General features: G+C 38.0%; 2 protein-coding genes across 2 annotated transcripts in view; one reads left to right on the top strand and one right to left on the bottom strand.

The window, feature by feature from the left end:
* LOC148952962 (ionotropic receptor 25a-like) overlaps positions 1-27,057 on the bottom strand; it is a 663,783-nt gene that overhangs the window by 418,986 nt on the left and 217,740 nt on the right. The window contains exon 9 of the mRNA XM_089088207.1: positions 15,333-15,491. Within this exon, the coding sequence (XP_088944333.1) occupies positions 15,333-15,491 (159 nt within the window). The remainder of the gene's footprint in view (positions 1-15,332; positions 15,492-27,057) is intronic.
* LOC148952965 (uncharacterized) overlaps positions 18,583-27,057 on the top strand; it is a 42,684-nt gene continuing 34,209 nt past the window's right edge. Inside the window, exon 1 of the mRNA XM_089087310.1 lies at positions 18,583-18,606. Coding sequence (XP_088943436.1) covers positions 18,583-18,606 — 24 coding nt within the window. The remainder of the gene's footprint in view (positions 18,607-27,057) is intronic.

The following is a 27,057-nucleotide window of genomic DNA, read 5'->3' as shown; positions in this document are numbered from 1 at the left end:
TAAATTTCCAATCAAATGAGCCCTTTTTGAAGTTTCTACGACAACGCGTTCTATAAAAACCTTATATGCCCCCAAGGCATAACTTACAACCCTTGCCCTGAGGGCTGGGGGAGGGTGTCATCCTAAGTGACATAATTTCCAGAACTTAAAACTAGGTTGAATAAAATGGATGTCTCAAAATTTTGATTGGATGTGTTTGGGGAAAAGGTGGGCATGAGAGGGCGGTTAGTTACCCTTCAATCACTTTCGACTATTAAAAAGGGCACTAGCCCTTTGAATTTTCAATCAAATGAGCCCTTTTTAAAGTTTCTACGACAACACCTTCTATAAGAACCTTATATGCCCCAATGGCATAACTTACAACCCTTGCCCTGAAAGCTGTTGAGGAGTGTCCTTCTTAAAAACATAATTTCTATCCGGAAATCAACTACGCTGAACAAAATGGCTATCTCAAAGTTTTAATTTGATGTATTTTGGGAAATGGTGGTCGTGCAAGGGGTGTGCCTTCCAATCACTTTCGACGATTAAAAAGGTACAAGCCATTCCAATTTCCAATTGAATGAGCCCCTTTCGAAGTTTCTACGACAACTTCTTCGATAGGAAGTGCCCTGCTCTAAAGGAAAAAATAAATAAATAATATATTGTGCCAGCATCGTTCTTATATTCCCCCAGGGCATATAAGAAAACCCTTGCCCTGAGGGTTGTGGGGGAGTGTCCTCCTCAAAATCATATTTTCTATCTGGAAACCAACTACGTTGAAAAAAATGGATATCTCAAAATTTTGATTGGCTGTGTTTGGGGGAATGATGGGCGTGGGGGGGGGCTAGGTGCCCTCTAATCACTTTCGACTATTAAAAAGGGCACTGGCCACACCAATTCCCAATCGAATGAGCCCTTTTTGAAGTTTCTACGACAACTCCTTCGATACGAAATGCGCTTGTTTAAGACCCCGAAAAAAAAAAAACATTGTGCCAACATCGTTCTTTACTTAGAAAGCACTATTGCACTGCCTATGATATCAAAATATCAAATGATATCCGTTATTTATAGTTTTGGTTACTATTGACTCGAGTCACTTCTTACTTTAAGTTCATTACCACGAAATGTTTAATTCTGCGTCTTGGACTGAGATAACGGAGCGGTACCAGATTTATCTCTTAAGCCTTGATCTTTCTACTATTGCTATGGGAATGAACGGTTTTCCTTCGCTTCTTTCTTAGTACTTTTATTATTCATTAGAAAGCTGTCTAGCGCCAGAAAATTTAAATTTTGAACTAAGAGTGAAACTTTTCTTTTAAATGTTCATCGATAAATTTTTGGACAGAGGATAAATGTTTTTCCATTAGTCTTTTTATGACAAATGCTTCGATGTGATATACCATTTTAAATTTATTATTTCAAGGGCTGACATACTTCATTGTTGTGCTACAAATCAGAAAACAACTGCGCAATAACGTTTCTAAAAAAAGTACTAAGACCTGATTCTCTGCAAAAATCAACTTAAGACAAAAAGTGGTTCAGAGAGGGAAAACTGCATATTGTGCCCTCTTTGAACAGAAATCATATAAGAGCTATGAGTTAGTATTATTAAGAATTACAAATTAATTTAAGCTTTCCCACTACCCTCCCCAATTTTTTCTTTTACTTTTAGAAAGGCAGGCATGTTACATTTCGTTCCAAGTAGAAGCATACTGATTGCAAGTTATCGAAGAAGTAAAATGGGCTTTTGTACCCTTCAAGACCTTCCTTCTACTCCAGATTTATTCTTGAAAGCTTTGTCTATTGCACCGGCTTTGTTTTTTGAACCGGCTTGCTGCTGCAGTGAGTTGTTAGTAATAGTAGCAGTAAAGTCGGAAAAATAACTCATGATGACATACCGTCCCTCCCAGCACCGATTTATAGCAAAAGCAATGTATGTTGTATCTTGTTTCAATTGGAATCATAAAAAGATTTTTAGTTTACATGGTTATAGGTCCAAAATGGAGCCATGTCACTCATATAACACTCCCTAGTTTAACTATCGGCTTTTTAGTATGAACTTGGGCACATTACACCTTTTTTTTTTTTACCAAAATCATACAAAAATTTTTACCTGAATTCCGTCCACCTCCAACTTCAAAGCAGAAACATAGGTATATTAGACCCTGTTTCAATATAAAAGCGCAATAATTCATAATCTGTATTATTTGAGGCATTATATTGGCTCATGACCTCTCCAACAAGGCCCCTTCTCCCCACCAATATTTAGCAGAAAGGTAGGCACATTGCATCTTCTTTAAAGTGATATCATATGGTGATTATCAATATGTATTGACGAAGGCACAGACTGAGTTTTCTGACCATTCAATACTTTTCTCCTAACCCCTTGCGATGCGAAATTTTTAACAGAATGGTAGTGACGTCATGCTTTTGTTGAAGCAAAATCATGCAAGGAATTTTCTTCTACTTCAAATAACTTTAAAAAACAAATTTTTCCCGAGAGAAGTAAAGAGCGAAGTTGAAACTTAACACGGACAAAAATTATTACTTCACAGCCCATTTAATATATATATGTATATATATATATATATATATATATATATATATATATATATATATATATATATATATATATATATATATATATATATATATATATATATATATATATATATATATATATATATATATATATATATATATATATATATATATATATATATATATATATATATATATATATATATATGTATATATATATATATATCAATAAAACCAGTAAAAACAAATAAACCAATTATGTTTCCCTATGCTTTTAGGATAATACAAAACTAGCGCTTCACTGAAAACACAAAAGTCAAGTATAAAAAACAGGATTATTGATTTAAGAGTCAAAAGTGAGTATGTAGCCTGACAACACTAAACGATCCTGTAAAGCTTTTCATAGTCTTACGCGAGTTGTGACATCAGCAACTTTCAGTATACAATTAAAATTTTCTCAAAAATATAAGCGTAAAACTAAATATTTTTTAATAACCACGAAGTAATTGAACAGCAAACAGAAATATTGGATTTATCTATCAACCAGCATTTTGGTCTCACCAGCTATAATATCAATAATGAGTAATAGTCTTAAATTGTATGAAATATGCTTCAGTATTACTTGAAATGAAGATGAAATAAGATATAATATGAACTCAGGAAATCCGATTATTTCTCTTTATACAACAGTGAATTTCAAGCTATGATACAAATTCTAAAGCTAGTCTATAGTCCTAATACTATCAAGATGGCTTTACTTTAAAATTGTGTACAAACTAATCATAACATGTCCTTTTCAGAAACAAAACGAGAGCCAGTGATTAAATTGAGCCATTGTGCAGAAGTGATACAAAATCAAACGTAAAAAATAAAGCAAAATCCTAAAATGAATTGTTGCTTTATCTTAAAAGGGATTGATCCTAAAATTGATTGATTCTAAAAGGGATTGATAATATTTCTATTCTTTAAAAAGTGTCTTTAATTGGTATGCTTTTACTGTACCAAAACTCCAATATTATTTTGTGTTTTCAGTAAAGCGGTGGTTTTGCATAATCCTTAAAGCATAGGGAAACATAATTAGTTGATTCATTTTTCCTGGTTATATTGACATATACATTCAATAGGCGGTGAAGTAATAATTTTTGTCCGTTTTAAGTTTCAACTTTGCTCTTTAACCCCCTAGGGAAAACTGTTTTTTTTTAATTAATTTTTGTTCGTTTTTGATTAAAATTTAATGCAGAAACAACGCTGCCATGACCTTTCTTATTTATACAGAATAATATATGTTCGTTTTAAGTTTTAGTGTCACTTCTTAGCTTCAGTTGAAAACTTATTTTTAAAATAAATTCTAATTATCACAGATCTAGGGGAGATAAGACACCTCTAGAAAATACTGCAAACAACCTTGACAGCTAGGAAAAACTTTCAGTCTATAACATAAAGTTCATTAGCCATACTTCACATAACAATGGATGTTTTTCAGGAACGTTTGTTTTTCGATTAGCAAAAAGCTGTTTTTAATCGGCCGACTTCACCTGAGAAATCCATGATGAAGACAGGGCTTTATAAATCCCCTATTGACTAGCAGAAAATAGAAGGCTGCTGTAACAAAAGAGAGCTGTTTAGGGGCTCATTTAAAAGCCCATATTTATACCTAATCGCTTTTTATAAATTTGACTTGATAGCATATTCCCACGAAGTGCACTTTCGGTTGTTTCCTCAACCTTTTTGTTGCCTTTTCACGCTTTTTCCGAATCCAATTATTTTTTTGGAGCAAATTCTATTTTGAGCCCTTAATTGACTCAAAACAGCCCAGAGTAACCAAAAGTTTAAAAATGTTTTTCTAAAAAAAACTGTCTTGGGAAAAAAAATAATTATCATTCGCAGCTGATACAGGATTGATACTAATATTTGTATTAGTTTTGGTATTAAAATGTTATTTCAAAAACACATTTGCAGGAATTTCTTGAACAGAGTCCGAAACCTAAGGCCGTATCAGGAGGAGAGTTTACCGGGTTTGAACCCTCCATGCCTGAAATGTTTTCCGACTCGCAATAAAACAGCAAAAAAAGGGGGGTAGTTCTTTAAACTTAAATGGATATTAGATTTGGATTCAATATGAAAATCTAATTCTAACAGAAATTTGTGTAGATGGAAAAGTCTAAAATATGACAAAAATTATTTACCTTGATTTTAGGGTTTTCGGTCTTTCATTGGCTCAATTTTTTTTTAATGCAGTTCCCATTATTTTAAAGGATATTAGCCCTTTAGAAGACTTTTCCCTAAATTTGAGAAATATATTATCAAATCTATAAACCCATATAATTCATGATTGAGCCAGATGTTTCCAATGATACACTTTTCATTTTGATCTGAAGCCCTTTTCAAGGGGTTTCAGACTTTTTTCGCAATCACCATAAAGTTCTTTTCGCAATGAACTTTTACTTTTAAGACAAGCCGAAATAATAGTTACCATTCCTGAGTCAGTGTCAGATAGTAATTTTTTTTACTAAGCGGTTTTTTTTTCAAAATGTGTATCTTAAATTTTGCATCCACGATTTGGAACTTCCTGATGATGAAATTTATAAAAAGGAAGGACGTATATATGAGCAATATCTTTTATATGAGCTACTAAAAATTTGTCTAAGATGCAGGCGATACAAAACGCCCAATAACAATCATGTCATACCGATACGCGTGATATCGATACATCCGATACCAATACAGCGTAAAGCCCTTTCCCCAAAGACTATGGAGGGTCATGTCATCACTAAAACCATAGGTATTGGACCTTTGAACTATGTTGAACAAAATGGTTATCTTGAAATTTTGATTGGATGACTCTGGGGGAAAGGGTCCTGTAAGGAGGGAGGGGGTTAGTTGCCCTTCAATCTTTTTGGTCACTTAAAAAGGGCACTTACAAATTTAATTCCCATTCGAATGAGCTATTGACATCTCTATGATGCTCTGGCTATTCTCTAGCCCTGCTAGAAAAAAAGAAAAAGGGAGACAGATCAGAGCTACCGAAGTAGTATCCCATTACTACTTTCTGCAACGCCCATAGCAAGGATCTCTAAAATACCCATAGCAGATTAACATGGGATTTCTACCGCAGCCGTGTTACGTCACAGCAGCCCTGTGATATCACGACATCCCAGGCAAGATTCCAGCGGGAGCCCTGTTTCCAGCTGGCAAGATTCCCACCCCTGGCAGGCTTCCCGGAATTCTAGATGTATGCATATGAGTAATGGGAGTGTGGTCGGGATAATACACAAGTTGCAATAATAGGATATTAAAATGGGTCAGGTCTAACATGGATGAAACAATTTTATGTAACTTTGAGTCAGGAACCCATGGGGGAGCCCCCTCTTGTAACTTAACGACAACACACATCTTTTGTGATGTCGGATAATGATTGCACAACCATCACTGCCACGTAATACTTCTTGATATTTTTTTGCACGAAACGTTCGAAGCATTTTTTTCTTTCTTTTTCTTTAATGACGGCACACACTTTATGTAAGGTCAGCACGCACTTTTATGTAATGATGGCACTTATCACTGTTGCTTAATACCATTTTTAGAATGTTTCTCACCCAAAACGTTCAAAGCATTTCCTTTTTTTATTTTTTAGTTCCTTGTCCTTGCTAGGACTAGTAAGGTTTAATTTCCTTCCAATAGAAGAGTTCTCCAAGCAAGAGGACTAACAAGCTATTCCCAATATTCTGTCCTGCTCAATACTTTCAAGAAATAACACAATCCTGTGACGTCGCAAGACACATATCTGGCTATTCCATGACACACCTGGCAGGATTCCGAACGTAACCCTTGTTATTCCGTGCACCTGTGTCAATTGGCACGAAGACGGAGAATATTTGTTTTAGGAGACATTTGCGTTAAATTTATTTCTAGCAATAAACACGGAAGAGGTGCTTAAATTATATAAACTCCCTCATCGTGCTAAGCAATTAATCTTGAAAACATAGATTTTGTAAATAAAATTTATATTATTTCAAACAAATTTAGATACAATATTAAAAACACAGAAAAAAAAACAGTTAAAAACCTGACAAACAAAAAATAAAAGTTGAAAAAAGGCTTATCGTAATATATGCAAAAAGAACCTTGTATTGTAGAAAGATGGTGGGGTCCTAGCATGCAATACCAGGGAATTTGGCTGATATTAGATGCAAATTTAAGCCCTATTAAGAACTTTTTAACGAGAATGCATCGTTTTTTAGACTGGAATGTTAGATTTCAGTCCCCCTCCACCCAAAAAAATTCTTTTAACACCTCCCATTTTATCTTTAAGCTCTAGAGTGGGCTATTCAAGGGCCATGCATGCCACCCTGGCAAACTATGGATGGCATACAGTACCCTCTGGCACTCTCATTATTCCAAAGGCATTTACAAATATTTTCATAACAAAAATATGCTTCTATATCCTAGGATTTATGTTTTAGCAATAAACTCTCTACATGATGCCTCTGTGCTAATTCCCGCGACACTATCAAGCAATTACTGGTCTATGGCACCCCCTGACAACCCCTTCATCATTCCTAAGACATTTTTCGGATATTTGTTGTTAAAAATTATACTTCAATTGGAGTATTCAAAGTTTCCCAACCTACCCCTATGTGATACACCATGCCAATTCACACCACTGTGGCATTACACATTTCCCCATCAGTCATTCATTTGGCACCACCCCTCATCACAATCCCCGGACATTGTCAACTATTTCACCCCAAAAATAAGCTCATGAATCTAAACTAAAACACTTTTTTTAACAGCGAGAAGCCGTCATTTTATTGCTAGAGTATGATACTCTAAGCGAATCACGCCAAAATGCCACACTTTTACTGCTCTGCGGCACCCCTCTGACCCCCCCCCCTTCATCATTCCTAAGGCATTTTTTCAGATATTTCTTGTTAAAAATTATACTTCAATCGGGTGATTCAAGTTTTTCGTGAACCTGGACTTTCATAATAACCACCATAATACTCCACGCCATCGTGACATTATATTTCTGCCCCCTACCATTCACGTGGCATTGAACAGTGGAACTTACCATTTCAATACCAGAATGTGATAAACCAAGCAATTCACGCCACACTATCAAAGTACTACTGCTCTGCGGCACCCTCTGACACCCCCCTTCATCATTCCCAAGACATTTTTCTGGCATTTATTGTTAAAAATTATTCTTCATCCCATTGATTCGAGTTTTTTGCAAGCCAAACCATTCAAGATGACCTCAAAAACACATCATATCACCATGGCATTGCACTAATCCCCCTCCGTCATCCACATGTCACCAAGTAGTGCCATGTGATAGAAAAAAGGTCCGTCTATGCAAATTCCTCCACAGTACCACGCTATTACTGTTCGGTGGGACCTTGCGACACCTGTCATTAACATTCTAAGCATCTTATAATGTTTAAACACCTTTAATGAATATGTTTTTTGTTGTTGTTGTTCACCAACCTTTCCCGGCACTGTATCACACCATTACTACTCTTCGAGACCCCTTTGACATCATATCTTCATTCATAAAATATTTTTCAGACATTTCTCGTTAAAAATTATATATTCAGTCCGTTGATTCAAGCTTAATTCAACCCAAGCCATTCATGATAACCATCAAAGCACTCCCACACCGCCGTTACTTTACACACCTCCCCCTCAATCATCCACACATCACCAGCCCTCATCATCCCCCTTACACATCTCCAACCTTTTCGCTACGATATTAAGCTACGGAACCTAAATTAAACAATATATTTTTTGACCAGGGAAAAGTCGGCATTTCTCTCCTAGAGAGTGATACTCCAACCAATTCGCGCCACACTAGCCTACTATTACTACTCTCTTGCACCCCTCTGACATCAGATCATCATTAATAAGAAATTCTACAGACTTTTCTTTCGTTAAAAATTATGCTTTCATATTTCCTAGGAAATCTAAGCTATTAAAATAAAATGGTTTGTCTAAATATTTTTCATTGTATCGTCAAATCAATATTTGTAATGATTTTTAAATATATAATATCAGGCTCTATTGTTTGAACATTGTCATCCTCGAGTACTCCATTATTTCTCAGAGGGGGGAGATCGTGAAGTAAACGTTCGTAATCCTCGATGTACTCCCTCCCTGAACGCTCCATCCTCGCCAAAACCACAGAGGTATATGACAACTCGTCCTTGGTATAATATACTTCACACACTTCATCCATTTTCTCGGCTGAATTTATAGAAAACAGAAAACGGGAAAGCTAAAACCAAATAGCCAAACAGAAAATACTAATTATTTTGCTCCCAGTATTTTGGACAGCACTCAGTGATAGAACAGTAGATTGAAACTGTGCTTGGTAATACAGATCTGAGGGCTCGGCCCCAGTTGTCAAAAGATTACACGATTGCCCACTACCTGCTATTGTAAAAAATTCCAGCAAATAAAAGGTCAATTTGACACTCCCCTAGTCACCATCAGTAGCTCAGATGAATCTCAATCCACACGCACACACACACACACACACACACACACACACACACACACACACACACACACACACACACACACACACACACACACACACACACACACACACACACACACACACACACACACACACACACACACACACACACACACACACACACACACACACACACACACACACACACACACACACACACACACACACACACACACACACACACACACACACACACACACACACACACACACACACACACACACACACACACACACACACACACACACACACACACACACACACACACACACACACACACACACACACACACACACACACACACACACACACACACACACACACACACACACACACACACACACACACACACACACACACACACACACACACACACACACACACACACACACACACACACACACACACACACACACACACACACACACACACACACACACACACACACACACACACACACACACACACACACACACACACACACACACACACACACACACACACACACACACACACACACACACACACACACACACACACACACACACACACACACACACACACACACACACACACACACACACACACACACACACACACACACACACACACACACACACACACACACACACACACACACACACACACACACACACACACACACACACACACACACACACACACACACACACACACACACACACACACACACACACACACACACACACACACACACACACACACACACACACACACACACACACACACACACACACACACACACACACACACACACACACACACACACACACACACACACACACACACACACACACACACACACACACACACACACACACACACACACACACACACACACACACACACACACACACACACACACACACACACACACACACACACACACACACACACACACACACACACACACACACACACACACACACACACACACACACACACACACACACACACACACACACACACACACACACACACACACACACACACACACACACACACACACACACACACACACACACACACACACACACACACACACACACACACACACACACACACACACACACACACACACACACACACACACACACACACACACACACACACACACACACACACACACACACACACACACACACACACACACACACACACACACACACACACACACACACACACACACACACACACACACACACACACACACACACACACACACACACACACACACACACACACACACACACACACACACACACACACACACACACACACACACACACACACACACACACACACACACACACACACACACACACACACACACACACACACACACACACACACACACACACACACACACACACACACACACACACACACACACACACACACACACACACACACACACACACACACACACACACACACACACACACACACACACACACACACACACACACACACACACACACACACACACACACACACACACACACACACACACACACACACACACACACACACACACACACACACACACACACACACACACACACACACACACACACACACACACACACACACACACACACACACACACACACACACACACACACACACACACACACACACACACACACACACACACACACACACACACACACACACACACACACACACACACACACACACACACACACACACACACACACACACACACACACACACACACACACACACACACACACACACACACACACACACACACACACACACACACACACACACACACACACACACACACACACACACACACACACACACACACACACACACACACACACACACACACACACACACACACACACACACACACACACACACACACACACACACACACACACACACACACACACACACACACACACACACACACACACACACACACACACACACACACACACACACACACACACACACACACACACACACACACACACACACACACACACACACACACACACACACACACACACACACACACACACACACACACACACACACACACACACACACACACACACACACACACACACACACACACACACACACACACACACACACACACACACACACACACACACACACACACACACACACACACACACACACACACACACACACACACACACACACACACACACACACACACACACACACACACACACACACACACACACACACACACACACACACACACACACACACACACACACACATTCTGAGTTTTCTCAGAAAAGAGTGAGAAAGGTCAATTTTAATTCCGAGTTTTGTACAATGAATTGAAGAAAATGAAGAAAATTTTGTACAGTGGCAAGTAGTGTGCAATTGTGTAATCCTGTGACAGATGGGCCGATTCCGCGGATCCGTATTACCAAGAATAGCTTCAATCCACGGTTCTATCACTCAGAGTTGTTCGAAATACTAGGAGCGAAATAAATTGCTATTTTGTGTTTGTCTATTATTTTGTTTTACCTTTCCTGTTTTCTGTTGGAATTCTGTGTTCTCCTGTTTTCAACTAGTTTTCATTCCCTTTTTAGTTTGAAATTCCAAAAACAACACATCATAGATTCCTATTTTTCAGGTTTCTAGCTTAAAAAATTTTACGTCATTGTCTAAGAATTAAGTAAGAAACATAATAATTCTTGTTTGTGATGGGATGGATTTGAAACTAATAAATTAAATAATAAAAATCGATAGTTTAATGACGTCTTTATTATTTTTTATATATTTTTCACATTAATTGCTTGTTTTCCATTTCTTTATATCATCCGTGTCTACCCAGCCCCTTGAATCGAAAACTTAATTTGCTCTTAAATATGTATATAATGTTTTCTTTTATAGCAGACTCCCAACTATGTAATGGTGGATAGAATACATCAGATGCATGGAGTCTCAAATATTCTGAGGTGTCTTCCTTTGTATAAGTCCAGCTGAGGAGACTGATGAAGTGTGTGAGGTATATCATACCGAGGATGGGTTGTCATATACCTTGGTGGATTTGGTGATGATGGAGCCTTCAGGGAGGGAGTGCATCGAGAATGACGAGCGTTTACTTGATGATCTCCCCCCTTTGAGAAATATTGGAGTACTCGAGGATGACGATGTTCAAATAATCGAGCCTGATATTATATATTTAAAGACCATTATAGATATTGATTTGACGATAGAATAAAAAACATTCAGACGAACGATTTTATTTTGATAGCTTATATTTCTTAGGAAACATGAAAGAATAATTTTTAACAATAGCAATGTTTGAAGAATGTCTTAGGAATTATGATGTGATGTCAGAGGGGCCTCATAGAGTAGTAATGGTTTGGTATACTTCCGGGAGTCTCTGGTGAATAGCAGCACAAAAAAGTATATCCATTAAGGGTGTTCAAACATTAGAAAACGCTTAAAATGTTGATGACAGGTGTTGCAATGTCCCACCGAGCAGCAATAGAGTGGTACTGTGGCGTAATTTGCATATCGGGACCATTTACCTAGGAAAACAAACATCGTGCCATTTGGATTGCGAAGGGGGAGGGGTGTAAAGCCACGGTGGTGTGATATATTTTTGGAGTTATCATGAATAGTTTGGCCTGCAAAAAGCTTGAAACAATGGATTGAAGTATAATTTTTAACAAGAAATGTCTACAAAATCTCTTGGGAATGATGAGGGGGGGATGTCAGAGGTGCCACAGAGCAGTAATACTTTGATAGTTCTGCATGAATTGCTTGGAGTATAACATTCTTTTCGTAAAATAGGGAGTTTCACTGTTCAATTCCACGTGGATTGTCGGGGGAAGGCATATAATGTCACGATAGTATGGAGTGTTTTGCTGGTTATTATGAAAGTCTAGGTTCGGCAAAACTTGAATCGCCCGTCTGAAGCATAATTTTTTAACGAGATATATCTAAAAAAATGCCTTAGGAATGATGAAGGGGTGTAAGAAGGATGCCACGGAGCAGTAACAGTGTGGCGTTGTGGTGTGAATCGTTTGGAGTATCATATTCTAGCAATGAATTGACGACTTCTCGCTGTTAAAATAAACAGTGTTTAACTTAGCTTCATCAGCTTATTTTCGGAGTGAAAGGGTTGAAAATATCCTGAGGGATGATGAGGGGTGGTGCCACGTAGATGACGGATGGGGTGGTTTCTAATACCATGGTTGTGTGAATTTACATGGTGTATCACGTTGGGGTGGGTTGGAAAATTTTGATTCATCCAATTGAAGAATACTTTTTAACATGAAATGTCTGAAAAATGTCTTAGGAATGACGAAGGGCTGTCAGAAGCTACTGCAGAGCAGTAACTGTTAGACAGTGTGGCGTGAATTGGCATTGGGGCATCATGTTAAGGGTGTTTCGCTAAAACATAAATCAATAGATGTAAAGGCATATTTTTATTATGAAAATATCTGTAAAAGCCTTTGCAATAATGAGAGTGCCAGAGGGTAGCGTATGCCATCCACAGTTTTCCAGGGCTGCATTAATTGCCTTGGACTAGCACACTCTATTGCTTAAAGATATGGCGGGAGGTGCTTAGAGAATTTCTTTGGTGGAAGGAGGATTGAAATCTAACATTTCAGTCTCAAAAACGATGCATTTTCGTTCAAAAGTTCTTAATAAGGATTAAATTTGCATCCAATATCAACCTTTTCTTCTGGAAATTATTGCTAGGGGGAGTCAGGTGTATTGTTAGGATATTGTGAAATATTCATAAGTTAAGCTCAAGGATACCATGCATTTTCATTAAAAGGATCTTAATAAGACTTAAATTTGTATCTAATATCAGCCATATCCCCTGGTATTGCATGCTAGGACAGCACCACCTTTCTGTAGTACACGGTTCTTTTTGCATATATTACGATAAGCTTTTTTTCACGTTTTATTTTTTGTTTGTCGTGTTTTTTAACTGTTTTTTTCTGTGTTTTGAAAATTGTTTGTAAATTTGTTTAAAATAACAACAATTTTATTTATAAAGTCTTTGTTTTTAAGATTTATTATTTAGTACGATGAAGAAGTTTCCATAATTTAAGCACCTCTTCCGTCTTTATTGCTGGAAAAAAAAATTTGCGTTATTGTCTCTGAAAACAAATATTCCCCGTCTTGATGCCAATTGACGTAAGTGCACAGAAAAACAAGGGATATGTTCGGAATCCTGCCATATGTGTCATGGAATTGCCAGAGGTGTGTCTTGCGACGTCACAGGAATGTGTTATTTCTTAAAAGTATTCAGTAGGACAGAATATTGGGAATGGTTTGTTAGTCCTCTTGCTTGGAGTGCTGTTCCATTGGAAAGGAATGGACCTTTTGAGTCCTAGCGAGGAAAAAGAGCTAAAGAATAAAAAAAAAAAAGTAGTATTGGGATACGACTTACCGATGCAAAAAAACGATTTTCTTTGTTGTTCAAGGAGGTGGACTGTAATTTCTCTGACTATAGTTTTCCACCTTGCTGATTCCAATAGTATACTTTTCATTTTAATCTGACGCCATTTTCTAGAGGTTTCAGGCTTTTTTGAAATCACCTTAAATTTCTTTTTGCAATAAACTTTTACTTTTAAGACAAAGCGAAATAATAGTTATCATTTCTGAGTCAGTGTCAGACGACAATTATTTTCGCTAAGCAGTTTTTGTTTTTTAACTTTTGGTTACTATGGGCTGTGGTTTGGTGTTTACTAGGTTGCAGCTACCGCTGCAACCTTGATATAATTTTGGAATCAAAGTTGGACAGAAGCCAATTTAGCCCCCGCTTTCTCTTCCAACTTTTAAGTAAAAAATTAGGCAGCTTGGATCTGTCTTGAATAAAAAGTGTAATGATCTCGCCTACATAATCTCAGGTAGAAAAGGAAATATGTGGTCCTTCGAAAAAGTCTTATTCTTCACTACCAGCCTGAAATCTTACAGACCCTAAGCCTACGGGAGATGAGACTGACGTAATTTTTTCTTTTCTGGCCTCTAATCTGCTTGAAACATGTGGGACAGACACATTTGGGCCCAGGGGAGAGATTGGATGGATGTCTGAGGCAACTACCACTTCTGAGCCCCACCTACCCTCCATACCGAATTGTTCGGATTCAACTAAAGTTTGGTAAGGACTTAAATCTAGAAACTATAGACTATTAATCTTAACAGCTTTGTGCTAACAGGCTAAAGAAAGAAAAAATATCTGGCTTACCTCAACAACTACCACACGATAAATTAGAGCTGCTCCATAAATCGTTAAGTTTTTTCCATCTTCTGCCACCCATTCATTGTTTGACCATTCCCCCACTTCTTCTTTGTTAATTTTTCCATCAGAAATGATGTATCTCTCCAAAGTCATGCTCATCCCAATCTTAAAAAGAAAGAAAATATAAAATAGCTTAAAACTTGATAACTGTCACCTATTGTCAGGTATTGCACATATGGTCGTAAACAGCCAATTTGTTAGTGGTTTATTCTTTAGGTTTTAGCTAGAAATGCCTGTTGTTCAAGACTCCCGCATATATAAACCAGGAGGATTTGTAGCAGGGACATTGAAAAAGACAGATTTAACATAATAAATTCAGGTTGATGGTTTCTCTCTAAAAACGCGTCAAACTAGAGAGGTCAAGTAAAGCTCTTGGAGAGACAACAGCTGGCCATAGACACGTTAATTTATAATTTTTAAAGAACTGAATTTGTTTTCGCGAGCTCCTTGTGACATTGGCACCGGCAAGGGGAAAAGGGGGCCATTGCCCCCCTGAAAATTTGGGACAATACAGTAATTATAAGGAAACCAAAGGAAAGAGAGAAGAATAGGGGAAAACCATGGAATTAATGTGTGCTGCCCCATTGTTGACTGCCTGCCAATAGATTTTGACCCTTAATAAGGAAAATTTATGTTCTAATTTGTAACTGAGTGGCCCCTTTCCAGTTTTCCACAAACATTTTACTATGTGATTTGGTTCTTCATAGTAATGAATGGTAAGTAAATAATGATCCTTGTCAATAACGAAAGTATAAGAGCCTAAGGATGTATACTCAATCAAAGAATGAGCTTATTGTAGTGATCCTAAATATACAATTTATTTATTAGCAGTTATTGAAGTCATTAGTACACAAGAAAGTTCGTATAATTGTAGAAAACACAAGGAAAACAACTTAATAAGGGGTAACTTCGGTAAATTTATGCCGTCAACGTTTGCTAGCATTGGAAGAGTACCCATGATAAATGAAGCCAGTATAATCAGAAAAGTTTCCCCTGAACGGAATGCTGGGAATTACTGTATTTTCCCCATGAACGGGTTCGTTTTTCCTGTTTTACTATCTTTTTTTTCAGGAGTGATTGTATTTATCTAGTTGTCACTTTGAAAAAGATTTAATTTTTTACAGTTATTAAATAAAAAAAGAAGTTTTTTTAGCTGAAAGTAAGGAGCGACGTTAAAACTTAAAACGAACAGAAATTATTCCGTATATAAAAGAGGCTTTCCCCTCCTCAACGCCTCACTCTTTACGCTAAAGTTTGAATTTCCCACAACTCTATTTTTTTAAACAATAAAAAACACTAGCGTAAAGAGCGAGGCGTTGAGGAGGGGACAGCCCCTTTCATATACGGAATAATTTCTGTTCGTTTTAAGTTTTAACGTCGCTCCTTACTTTCAGTTAAAAAACCTGTTTTTTATTTAATTTTTGAACGTTTTTGAATCAATGCAGGTTTTGATTTTGGCTCACCGTACATGAATAATCAACACCAAATTAGCATATTAGTTTTACTTTTATTTTGTTAAATGGCTTTCTCGAGCATTGTTTCATTTTATTTACGAACGTTTTAGTTAGTAATAAATATACTTAAGTTACGAATTAACTTACGTAACGAACTTCTCTATTCATATATTTTTAATACGTATATTATGGGGTTGGCCCCCTAGTTAATACCTCGCTCTTTACGCTAAAGTTCAAATTTTGTTCCAACTCTTTAAAAATGACCCCTTAATCACAAAGGCCGTTAATTAGAATAAATAGCTCTTATGAAAGTACTATCAAATCTTTAACTTAAAGAGTGAGATATTGACTAGGGGGCAAACCCAATCACATACGTAATATTTTCTGTTCGTTTTAAGTGTTGATGTTGCTCCTTACTTTCTGATGAAAAACTTGTTTTTTTTTATTTCTGATATTTTTTTAAATAATGCTAGGCAATCCGGCGCCCCATTCATAGCAATATACCTTCCAACTTGAAAACTCCCTCCATGTAAAAATCCTCCCACATAACCTTTGACCCATCCCACTATTACCAGAAAAAGTCCCCCCTGAAAACGGCTGTATACTTCCCAATAACTAACACTATATGTTAACATTGGGTAAAGTTAATAACTTTCAGACCTCCTCCCGGGGACTTTGGGGGATTAAGTCATCTTAAAAGACATAGGTATCATATTTTCGACCATTCTGAACACATCGGCTATCTCAAAATTTTGATCAGGTGACTTTGGAAAAAATGAACGTGGGAGGGGGCCTAGGGGCCCTCCATTTTTCTGGTCACTTAAAATTTCACTAAACTTTTAATGTCCTTTCCAATGAGCCGTCCCACGATATTCTAGGACAGCTGGGTCGATACGATTACACCTGGAAAAAAAAACAAATAAACACGCATCCGTGATCTTTCTTCTGGCAAAAAATACAAAATTCCACATTCTTACAGGTTGGAGCTTGAAACCTCTACAGTAGGGTTCTCTGATACGCTGAATCTGATGGTGTGATTTTCATTCCTCCTTAAAAAAAAAAAATCAGCCAAATTTTCTCAGGCATGTAGCTTTTGATGGGTAGAACTAAACTTGATGAAACTTATATATTTGAAATCAGCATAAAAATCTGATTCTTTTGATGTATCTATTGGTATCAAAATTCCGTTTTTTAGAGTTTCGGTTACTATTGAGCTGGGTCGCTCCTTACTTACAGTTCGTTACCACGAACTGTTTAATAAAGTATTTAGGTGTCAGATATATTAGTTTTTTCTATTGAAAATTAAATTAAAAATATTGAATTAAACATTTTTGTTTGATTTACTTAATTTTTGTTTTAATGTTTACTTTGAACAAACTACTTTGATAATGCTCTACTTTTTATAAAAACTGAGTCTAAAGGCGTTAAATATTTTGGTGTTTGATAACCAAATTCAAAATTGTCAGTATTGTTAAAAAATATCCATCCAACGCTTCGGCATTGCTCAACAGAACTGGAGGAGGGAGAAACCCCCTCATATACGTAATAATTTCTATTCGTTTCAAGTTTTAATGTTGCTCCTTCCTTTCAGTTAAAAAAAAAATTAAATATAATTTCTGATTGTTCTTTAAATAACGCCAGGATACCTGGCTCAACCTCCGCGGATAAATCCCCCTCCCAATAGGCATACCCTCTGGACAATTCAATCCCGACAAAATTTACCCCGAGCAATTACTCTTAACATGTCCACGCGTAAACCTGAATCGGTAAAGAGAAAGTAAGACAGTTGAAGAAATTTTGTATAGGAATTGTGGCATATTCACCCACTGTTAAATTTCCCCTGAAAAGTTCACCTCCTGGAAGCTCCCCTCTCCATGAACAATTCTCTCCGTGCAAAATCCTCCCAGCAGACAATCTGTCCTTCCTCCCCTCCCTATCCCAAAAATGTATGCATACTTCCCAATAACAAATAAAATAACGGGCCAGTTTTGTAACTTAAAAACCTTTCCCCAGGGGCTGTATGGGGTCATTTTATCTCAAAAGACATAGTTATGGGTTTTTTAACTATACTGAACCAAAAAGCTATTCCAAAGTCATGATCAGACAATTTTGGGAAAAGGTGGCATGGGAGGGAGCTAGTTACCCTCCAATTTTTCGGGTTACTTCAAAATGGCACTAGAACTTTTCATTTCTGTTAGAATGAGTCCTCTTCTGACGTTATAGGCCCTCTGGGCCGATACGATCACCCCTGGATAAAAAAAAAACGAAAACAAAACAAATATGCACGCATTCTTGATCTTTCTTTTGGCAAAAATTACAAAATTCCACATTTTCACAGATATGAGTTTGAAACCTTTAGAGTAGGGTTCTTTGATACGCTGGATCCGATGGTGTGATTTTCACAAAAATTCTATGACTTCAAAGGGGTCTTTTCCCTTATTTGAAAAATCAGACAAATTTTCTCAGGCTTGTAGCTTTTGATGGGTAAGACAAAACTCAATGAAACTTATATATTTGAAATCGGTATTATAAGTCTATTTTTTTGATATATCTATTGGTATCGAAGTTATTTTTTTAGAGTTTCGGTAGCTATTGAGCTGGGTTGCTCCATAATTACAGTTCGTTACCACAAACTGTTTGATTACCCATCAAAATCAAAAAGAAATCATTGAAATTTTCATCGTTTTATCTTCGTTGCCAAAAGTATTGTATTCACAAAACTTTACAGTTTCATGAAATGTGATTAAACAAATAGAAAAGATTTTTCCAATTAAAATAAGAAGCAAGTTTGAAACTTTAAACAAATATGAATTACTCTGTATATAAGGGGGACTGCCACCTTCTCAACGCCTTGCTCATTAAACAAAATTGCAACTTTTTTCCAATTGCAAATTTTCTTAAAAACTTTGGAAAAAAGCCAAACTTCACAGTAAAGAGTAAGAAGCTAAGGAAAAGACAGCCCCCTTCATATAAACAATAATTTGTTCAACGGGTTTCAAATCTGTTGTTTGCTCTCAGTTGAAAAGCTCTTTTCTATGTAATTTCTGATTTGTTTCAAAACTATACCCAGGACTAACCAAAATATAATTTGAGGTAGGGACCCCTTAAATTCCTAGTTAATAGCTTTTAAAATGTGCAAGTCAATAACTGTACGTTGATTAGTACCGTCCTATATTTAAATTTGCAATTTCAATTTTGGATAAAATTTTGAATGTCATAAGCAGCGCAATAGCGCTGCCTAAGTGAAGAACGATGTTGGCACAATGTAACATATTTTTTACTGGGCTAGGGTACTTCGTATCGAAGGAGTTGTCGCAGAAACTAAGAAAAGGGCACATTTGATTGGAAATTGGAGTGGCTAGTGCCCTTTTTAACAGCTGAAACTGATTGGAGGGCAACTAACAGCCTTCCACGCCCACCATTTCCGCAAACACATCCAATCAAAATATTGAGATAACCATTTTGTCCAACGTAGTTCATTTCCAGATAGAAACTATGTTTTTGAGGAGGACACACCCCCCCAGCCGTCAGGACAAGGGTTGTAAGTTTTGCCCTCGGGCATATAAGGTTTTTATAGAAAGGTATGTAATAGAACCTCCAAAAAAGGCTAATTCGATTGGAAATCAAAGAGCTAGTGCCTTTTTAATAGTCAAAAGCGATTGAAGGGTAACTAACCCCGTTCTCACGCCCACCTTTTCCCCAGACACGTCCAATAAAAATTTTGAGATGGCCAATTTGTTCAAAGTAGTTTAAAGTTTTGGAAACTAGTTCTTTGAGGATGACAACCCTCCTCCGCAGAGCCCTCAAGGCAAGGGTTGGAAGTTATGCCCTAGGGGCCTATAAGGTTTTTTATAGAAGGCCTTGTCATAGAAACTTCAAAAAGGGATCATTCGATTGGAAATTGAAATGGCTAGTTCCCTTTTTAATGGTAAAAAGTAATAGAAGGATAACTAACCCCCCTCTCACGCTCATCATTTTCCAAAACACACAAAATTAAAATTTTGAGATAGCCATTTTTTTCAACGTAGTTGAAAGTTCCGGAAATTAGGTCTTAGAGGATGAAAACCCCCAAAACCCCTCAGGACAAGGGTTGTAAGTTATGCCCTGGGGAATATAAGGTTTTTATAGAAAGTGCTTTCATAGAACCTCCAAAAAAGGCTCATTCGATTGGAAATTCAATGGGCTAGTGGCCTTTTTAACATTCGAAAGTGATTGGAGGGTAACTAACCCCCTTTCATGCCCACCGTTTTCCTAAACACATTCAAGCAAAACTTTGAAATAGATATTTTGTTCAACGTAGTTGAAAGGTCCAGAACTTATGCCTTTGAGGATGAAACTCCCCCTACAGCCCTCAGGGCTAGGGTTGTAAGTTATGCCCTTCGGGCATATGAGGTTTTTTATAGAAAGCGTTGTTGTAAAAAATTCAAAAAGGGCTAACTCGATTGGGTATTGAAAGGGCTAGTGAGTAGAATGGGGGGTGCCAGTCGTGACGGGGCTCCTTATATGGGCATAGAATACTGACGGGGCTCCATATATGGGCATAGAGTCATTAGGGAGAACACATGGTTAATGGGGTCAATGACCTAAATTGATTGCGTAATCAAAGTGTGTCAACAACAACAACATCGACCTTGACATTTGCTGAGAGCGTGCACTTACAACAACAACAACATCGACCTTGGAACACCTGTGCTGTCGACCTCAATTCACCTATCGTGAATCAATAATTCCCCTTAGAAACAACAAATTAATTCCCCTTTCTCGACAGATCAATCAACCAATGACATCATCTGTCAGACTTTAAAAATTTTCGCCTAGAAACGATTCTCCAGGAATAGATCCAAGTGATTAATGTCATTGCCTCGGAAACAACTCTTTTGATCGAACTCCAAAGGATATTAATAGCCAAAGGCCATGGAAACAATTCTCCAAGAAACATCTTAGCGATGAATTGTTTTAGCGCGGGAATCAGGTTTCTTATTAATTTGAAATGCATTAGCGCAGAGATGCAAAAAACAAAAGGAACACGCTGAAATTACGTTTAGGGATTATTTGGGCGAAACTGTTTTAGACAGGTTATGGAACTATTTCGGCGAAACAGTTAGAGACATTTTAAAAGATGATTTTTGAAGAGATTTTAGAAGAGAATTTAATGGTGAAACTCTGTGGTCGTTATAATACACAAGTTTCATTTGAACAGTGTTGTGAGGTCCTCTAACCCAACCCCAAAGGGTTCCAATCCTCCTACCCCAACCCCAAAGGGTTCCAATCCCCCACCCCAACCCCGAAGGAAGCCCCCGATTCCCAAAGGACCCCCAAGCTCCCAAAGAGCCCCAGCCCCCCAAACGCCCTCATCAGACCCTCAAAGGCCCTCCTCTGGTCCTCAAAGGGCCCCCGGACCCCCAAAGGGCACCCCGGACCCCAGAGGCCCTCCCCCGGTCCTCAAAGGGCCCCCGGACCAACAAAGGGCCCCCCTGACCCCACAGGCCCTCCCCCCGGTCCGCCAAGGTCCCCCAGGCCCGAGAAGCACCGCGGGCCCGGCCTGCGCCGCGTGGGGATGCGCCGCAGGGGGAGGCGCCGCGGGTCCGGGGAAGTGCCGCAGGGATGCGCCGCAGGGATGCGCCACAGGGGATGCGCCGCAGGGATGCGCCGCAGGGGATAGGCCGCAGGGATGCGCCGCAGGGATGCGCCGCAGGGGATGCGCCGCAGGGGATGCGCCACAGGGATGTGCCGCAGGGATGCGCCACAGGGGATACGCCGCAGGGATGCGCCGCAGGGATGTGCCGCAGGGATGCGCCGCAGGGGTGCGCCGCCGGGATGCGCCGCAGGAATGTGCCGAAGGAATGCGCCGCTTTTTTTTGTTTGATTTATAGTTTACTTTGCTTTTTATTTTCTCTGGAGAAATTAGAATTTAATTATGTTATTTGGTAAAATTAAGAAGAGAACTTGAATATTCACGATCAAACTATAACTTTTCATATCTTAAATGAAAAATTTGGAACAGAACTTTAAATTTTTTCATCTCTATGTGAAAAGTCGGAACTGAATTTAAGAAAATTTAGAATTAAAGTGAAACTTTTCATCTTCACGGAAAATAATCACAATCATAGTATAAATTTTCCTATCTTCTACGGAAAAATTTAGAACTGAACTTTAAATTTTTTCATCTCTTTGAGAAAGGTCGGAATTGAATTTAAGAAAATTTAGAATTAAAGTGAAACTTTTTATCTTCATGGAAAATAATCTGCGGAAGCTTTTTATTTTCTCTGGAGAAATTATAATTGAATTATGTTCTTTGGTAAAATTCAGAAGAGAACTTGAACTTTTCTATCTTCTATGAAAAATTTGGAACAGTATTTTAAATTTTTTCATCTATTTGAGAAAAATCTGAATTGAAGTGGAAAATTTTATATTATTTTAGGAAAATAGAATTGATCAATAACATATTTCATTTTCATTGAGAAAATTCAGAATCGAAGTTGAACTTTTCTTCTTCCGGGAAAATATTTGGAACAGAACTTTAAATTTTTTCATCTCTTTGAGAAAGGTCGGAATTGAATTTAAGAAAATTTAGAATTAAAGTGAAACTTTTTATATTCATTGAAAATAATCAGAATCATAGTATAACTTTTCCTATATTATAATTAAAAATTTAGAAGTGAAATTTAAATTTTTAATGTATTGGTGAACTTAAAACTGAAGTGGAAGCTTTTTATTTTCTCTGTAGAAATTAGAATTGAATTATGTTCTTTTGTAAAATTCAGAAGAGAACTTGAACTTTTCTATATTCTATGAAAAATTTAGAACACTATTTTAAATTCTTTCATCTGTTTGAGAAAAATCTGAATTGAAGTGGAAATTTTTATATTATTTTAGGAAAAAAGAATTGATATGGGTACACACACAAAAACTCACACACACACACAAAAGCTTACACACACACACACAAAAACTTACACACACAAAAAAACTTACACACACACAAAAACTCACACACACACAAAAACTTACACACACAAACAAGCTTACACACACACAAAAACTTACACACACACACAAACATACACAAACACAAAAAAACTAACAAACAAACACAAAAACTAACACACAAAAAAAAACTTACACGAAAAAAAAAAATTACACACACAAAAAAAACTTAAACACACAGAAAAACTTACACACACAAAAAAACTTAAACACAAACAAAAACTAACAACCACACAAAAAACTTACGCACACACACAAAAACTTAAACACACACAAAAAAACTTACACACACACAAAGGCTTACACACACACAAAAACTTACACACACACATAAACTTACACATACACCCAAAATTTTACACACACACACACAAAAACTTACACACACACAAAAACTTACACACACACATAAACTTACACACACATACATAAACTTACACACACACAAAAACTTACACACACACAAAAACTTACACACACACAAAAACTTATAAACAAAAAAAATAACACAAACACAAAAACTTACACACACATAAAAACTTACACACACACAAAAAACTTACCCATAAACTAAAACTTACACACACACACAAAAACTTACACATACACAAAAAAACTTAAACACACAAAACTACGAACAAACACAATAAAACTTAAACACAAACACAAACTTAAACACACAAAAAAGATTACACACAAACGCAAAACTAGACCACAAAACAAATTAACACAACCAACAAAAAACTTAAAAACAAACAAAATAATAAAAACACACAAAAACAAGAACACAAAAAAACTCACACACACACAATTACTTACACACACACACACACAGACACACATAAACAGACAAACACACACAGAAACTTACACACACACGAAAACTTACACACACACGCCAAAACTTACACACACAAAAACTTACACACACAAAAAAAAACTTTAATTCTAAATTTTCTTAAATTCAATTCCGACCTTTCTCAAAGAGATGAAAAAATTTAAAGTTCTGTTCCAAATATTTTCCCGGAAGAAGAAAAGTTCAACTTCGATTCTGAATTTTCTCAATGAAAATGAAATAAGTTATTGATCAATTCTATTTTCCTAAAATATTATAAAATTTTACACTTCAGTTCAGATTTTTCTCAAAGAGATGAAAAAATTAAAAATACTGTTCCAAATTTTTCATAGAAGATAGAAAAGTTCAAGTTCTCTTCTGAATTTTACCAAAGAACATAATTCAATTCTAATTTCTCCAGAGAAAATAAAAAGCTTCCACAGATTATTTTCATGAAGATAAAAAGTTTCACTCTAATTCTAAATTTTCTTAAATTCAATTCCGACCTTTCTCAAAGAGATGAAAAAATTTAAAGTTCAGTTCTAAATTTTTCCGTAGAAGATAGGAAAAGTTATACTATGATTGTGATTATTTTCCGTGAAGATGAAAAGTTTCACTTTAATTCTAAATTTTCTTAAATTCATTTCCGACTTTTCACATAGAGATGAAAAAATTTAAAGTTCTGTTCCAAATTTTTCATTGAAGATAGGAAAAGTTATACTTTGATCGTGAATATTCAAGTTCTCTTCTGAATTTTACCAAAGAACATAATTCAATTCTAATTTCTCCAGAGAAAATAAAAAGCAAAGTAAACTAGAACTCTAAAAAAAAAAAGCGGCGCATTCCTTCGGCGCATCCCTGCGGCGCATCCCCCGCGGCGCATCCCTGCGGCGCATCCCTGCGGCGCATCCCTGTGGCGCATCCCCTGCGGCGTATCCCTGCGGCGCATCCCTGCGGCGCTTCCCCTGCGGCGCATCCCTGCGGCGCATCCCTGCGGCGCTCTCCCCGACCCGTGGCACACCCCCCGGCGGCACCGCCCCCGGCGGCGCAGGCCGGGTCTGTGGCACGTCTTGGGTCCGGGGGCCATGGGAGGACGGGTCGGAGGGCGTCGGGGGGCCGGGGTGCCCGGGGGTGGGCGGGAGGCCCTTTGCGGACCGGGGGGAGGGCCTCGGGGGTCGGGGGTGCGCGGTGGGGGTCCGGGGGTCCTTTGCGGACCAGTGGAGGGCCTTTGTGGGTCTGAGGAGGGCGTTTGGGGGGCTGGGGCTCTTTGGGAGCTTGGGGGTCCTTTGGGGATCGGGGGCTTCCTTCGGGGTTGGGGTGGGGGATCGGAACCCTTTGGGGTTGGGTTAGGAGGATTGGAACCCTTTGGGGTTGGGTTAGAGGACCTCACAACACTGTTCAAATGAAACTTGTGTATTATAACGACCACAGAGTTTCACCATTAAATTCTCTTCTAAAATCTCTTCAAAAATCATCTTTGAAAATGTCTCTAACTGTTTCGCTGAAATAGTTCCATAACCTGTCTAAAACAGTTTCGCCCAAATAATCCCTAAACGTAATTTCAGCGTGTTCCTTTTGTTTTTGGCATCTCTGCGCTAATGCATTTCAAATTAATAAGAAACCTGATTCCCGCGCTAAAACAATTCATCGCTAAGATGTTTCTTGGAGAATTGTTTCCATGGCCTTTGGCTATTAATATCCTTTGGAGTTCGATCAAAAGAGTTGTTTCCGAGGCAATGACATTAATGACTTGGATCTATTCCTGGAGAATCGTTTCTAGGCGAAAATTTTTAAAGTCTGACAGATGATGTCATTGGTTGATTGATCTGTCAAGAAAGGGGAATTAATTTATTGTTTCTAAGGGGAATTATTGATTCACGATAGGTGAATTGAGGTCGACAGCACAGGTGTTCCAAGGTCGATGTTGTTGTTGTTGTAAGTGCTCGCTCTCAGCGAATGTCAAGGTCGATGTTGTTGTTGTTGACACACTTTGATTACGCAATCAATTTAGGTCATTGACCCCATTAACCACGTGTTCTCCCTAATGACTCTATGCCCATATATGGAGCCCCGTCAGTATTCTATGCCCATATAAGGAGCCCCGTCACGACTGGCACCCCCCATTCTACTCTAGTGCCCTTTATAATAGTTAGAAGTAATTGGAGGACAATTTACTCCCCTCTCACGCCCACCATTTCCCCAAACATGTGCAATCAAAATTTTTAGATATTCATTTTGTTCAACGTAGTTAAAAGTTCTGGAAATTAGGTCTTTGAGAGTAAAAATCCCCTATGAGCCCTCAGGGCAAGGGTTATAGGTTATGCCCTGGGGGCATATAAGGATTTTATAGAAACTGTTGTCGTAGAAACTTCAAAAAGCTCATTTGATATGAAAT

The sequence above is a fragment of the Artemia sp. Qi Xiang Cuo genome, chromosome 4 (assembly GCF_049724085.1).
Source record: "Artemia sp. Qi Xiang Cuo chromosome 4, ASM4972408v1, whole genome shotgun sequence".
NCBI lineage: Eukaryota > Metazoa > Arthropoda > Branchiopoda > Anostraca > Artemiidae > Artemia > Artemia sp. Qi Xiang Cuo.
This window is presented reverse-complemented; position numbering and strand designations above follow the sequence as displayed.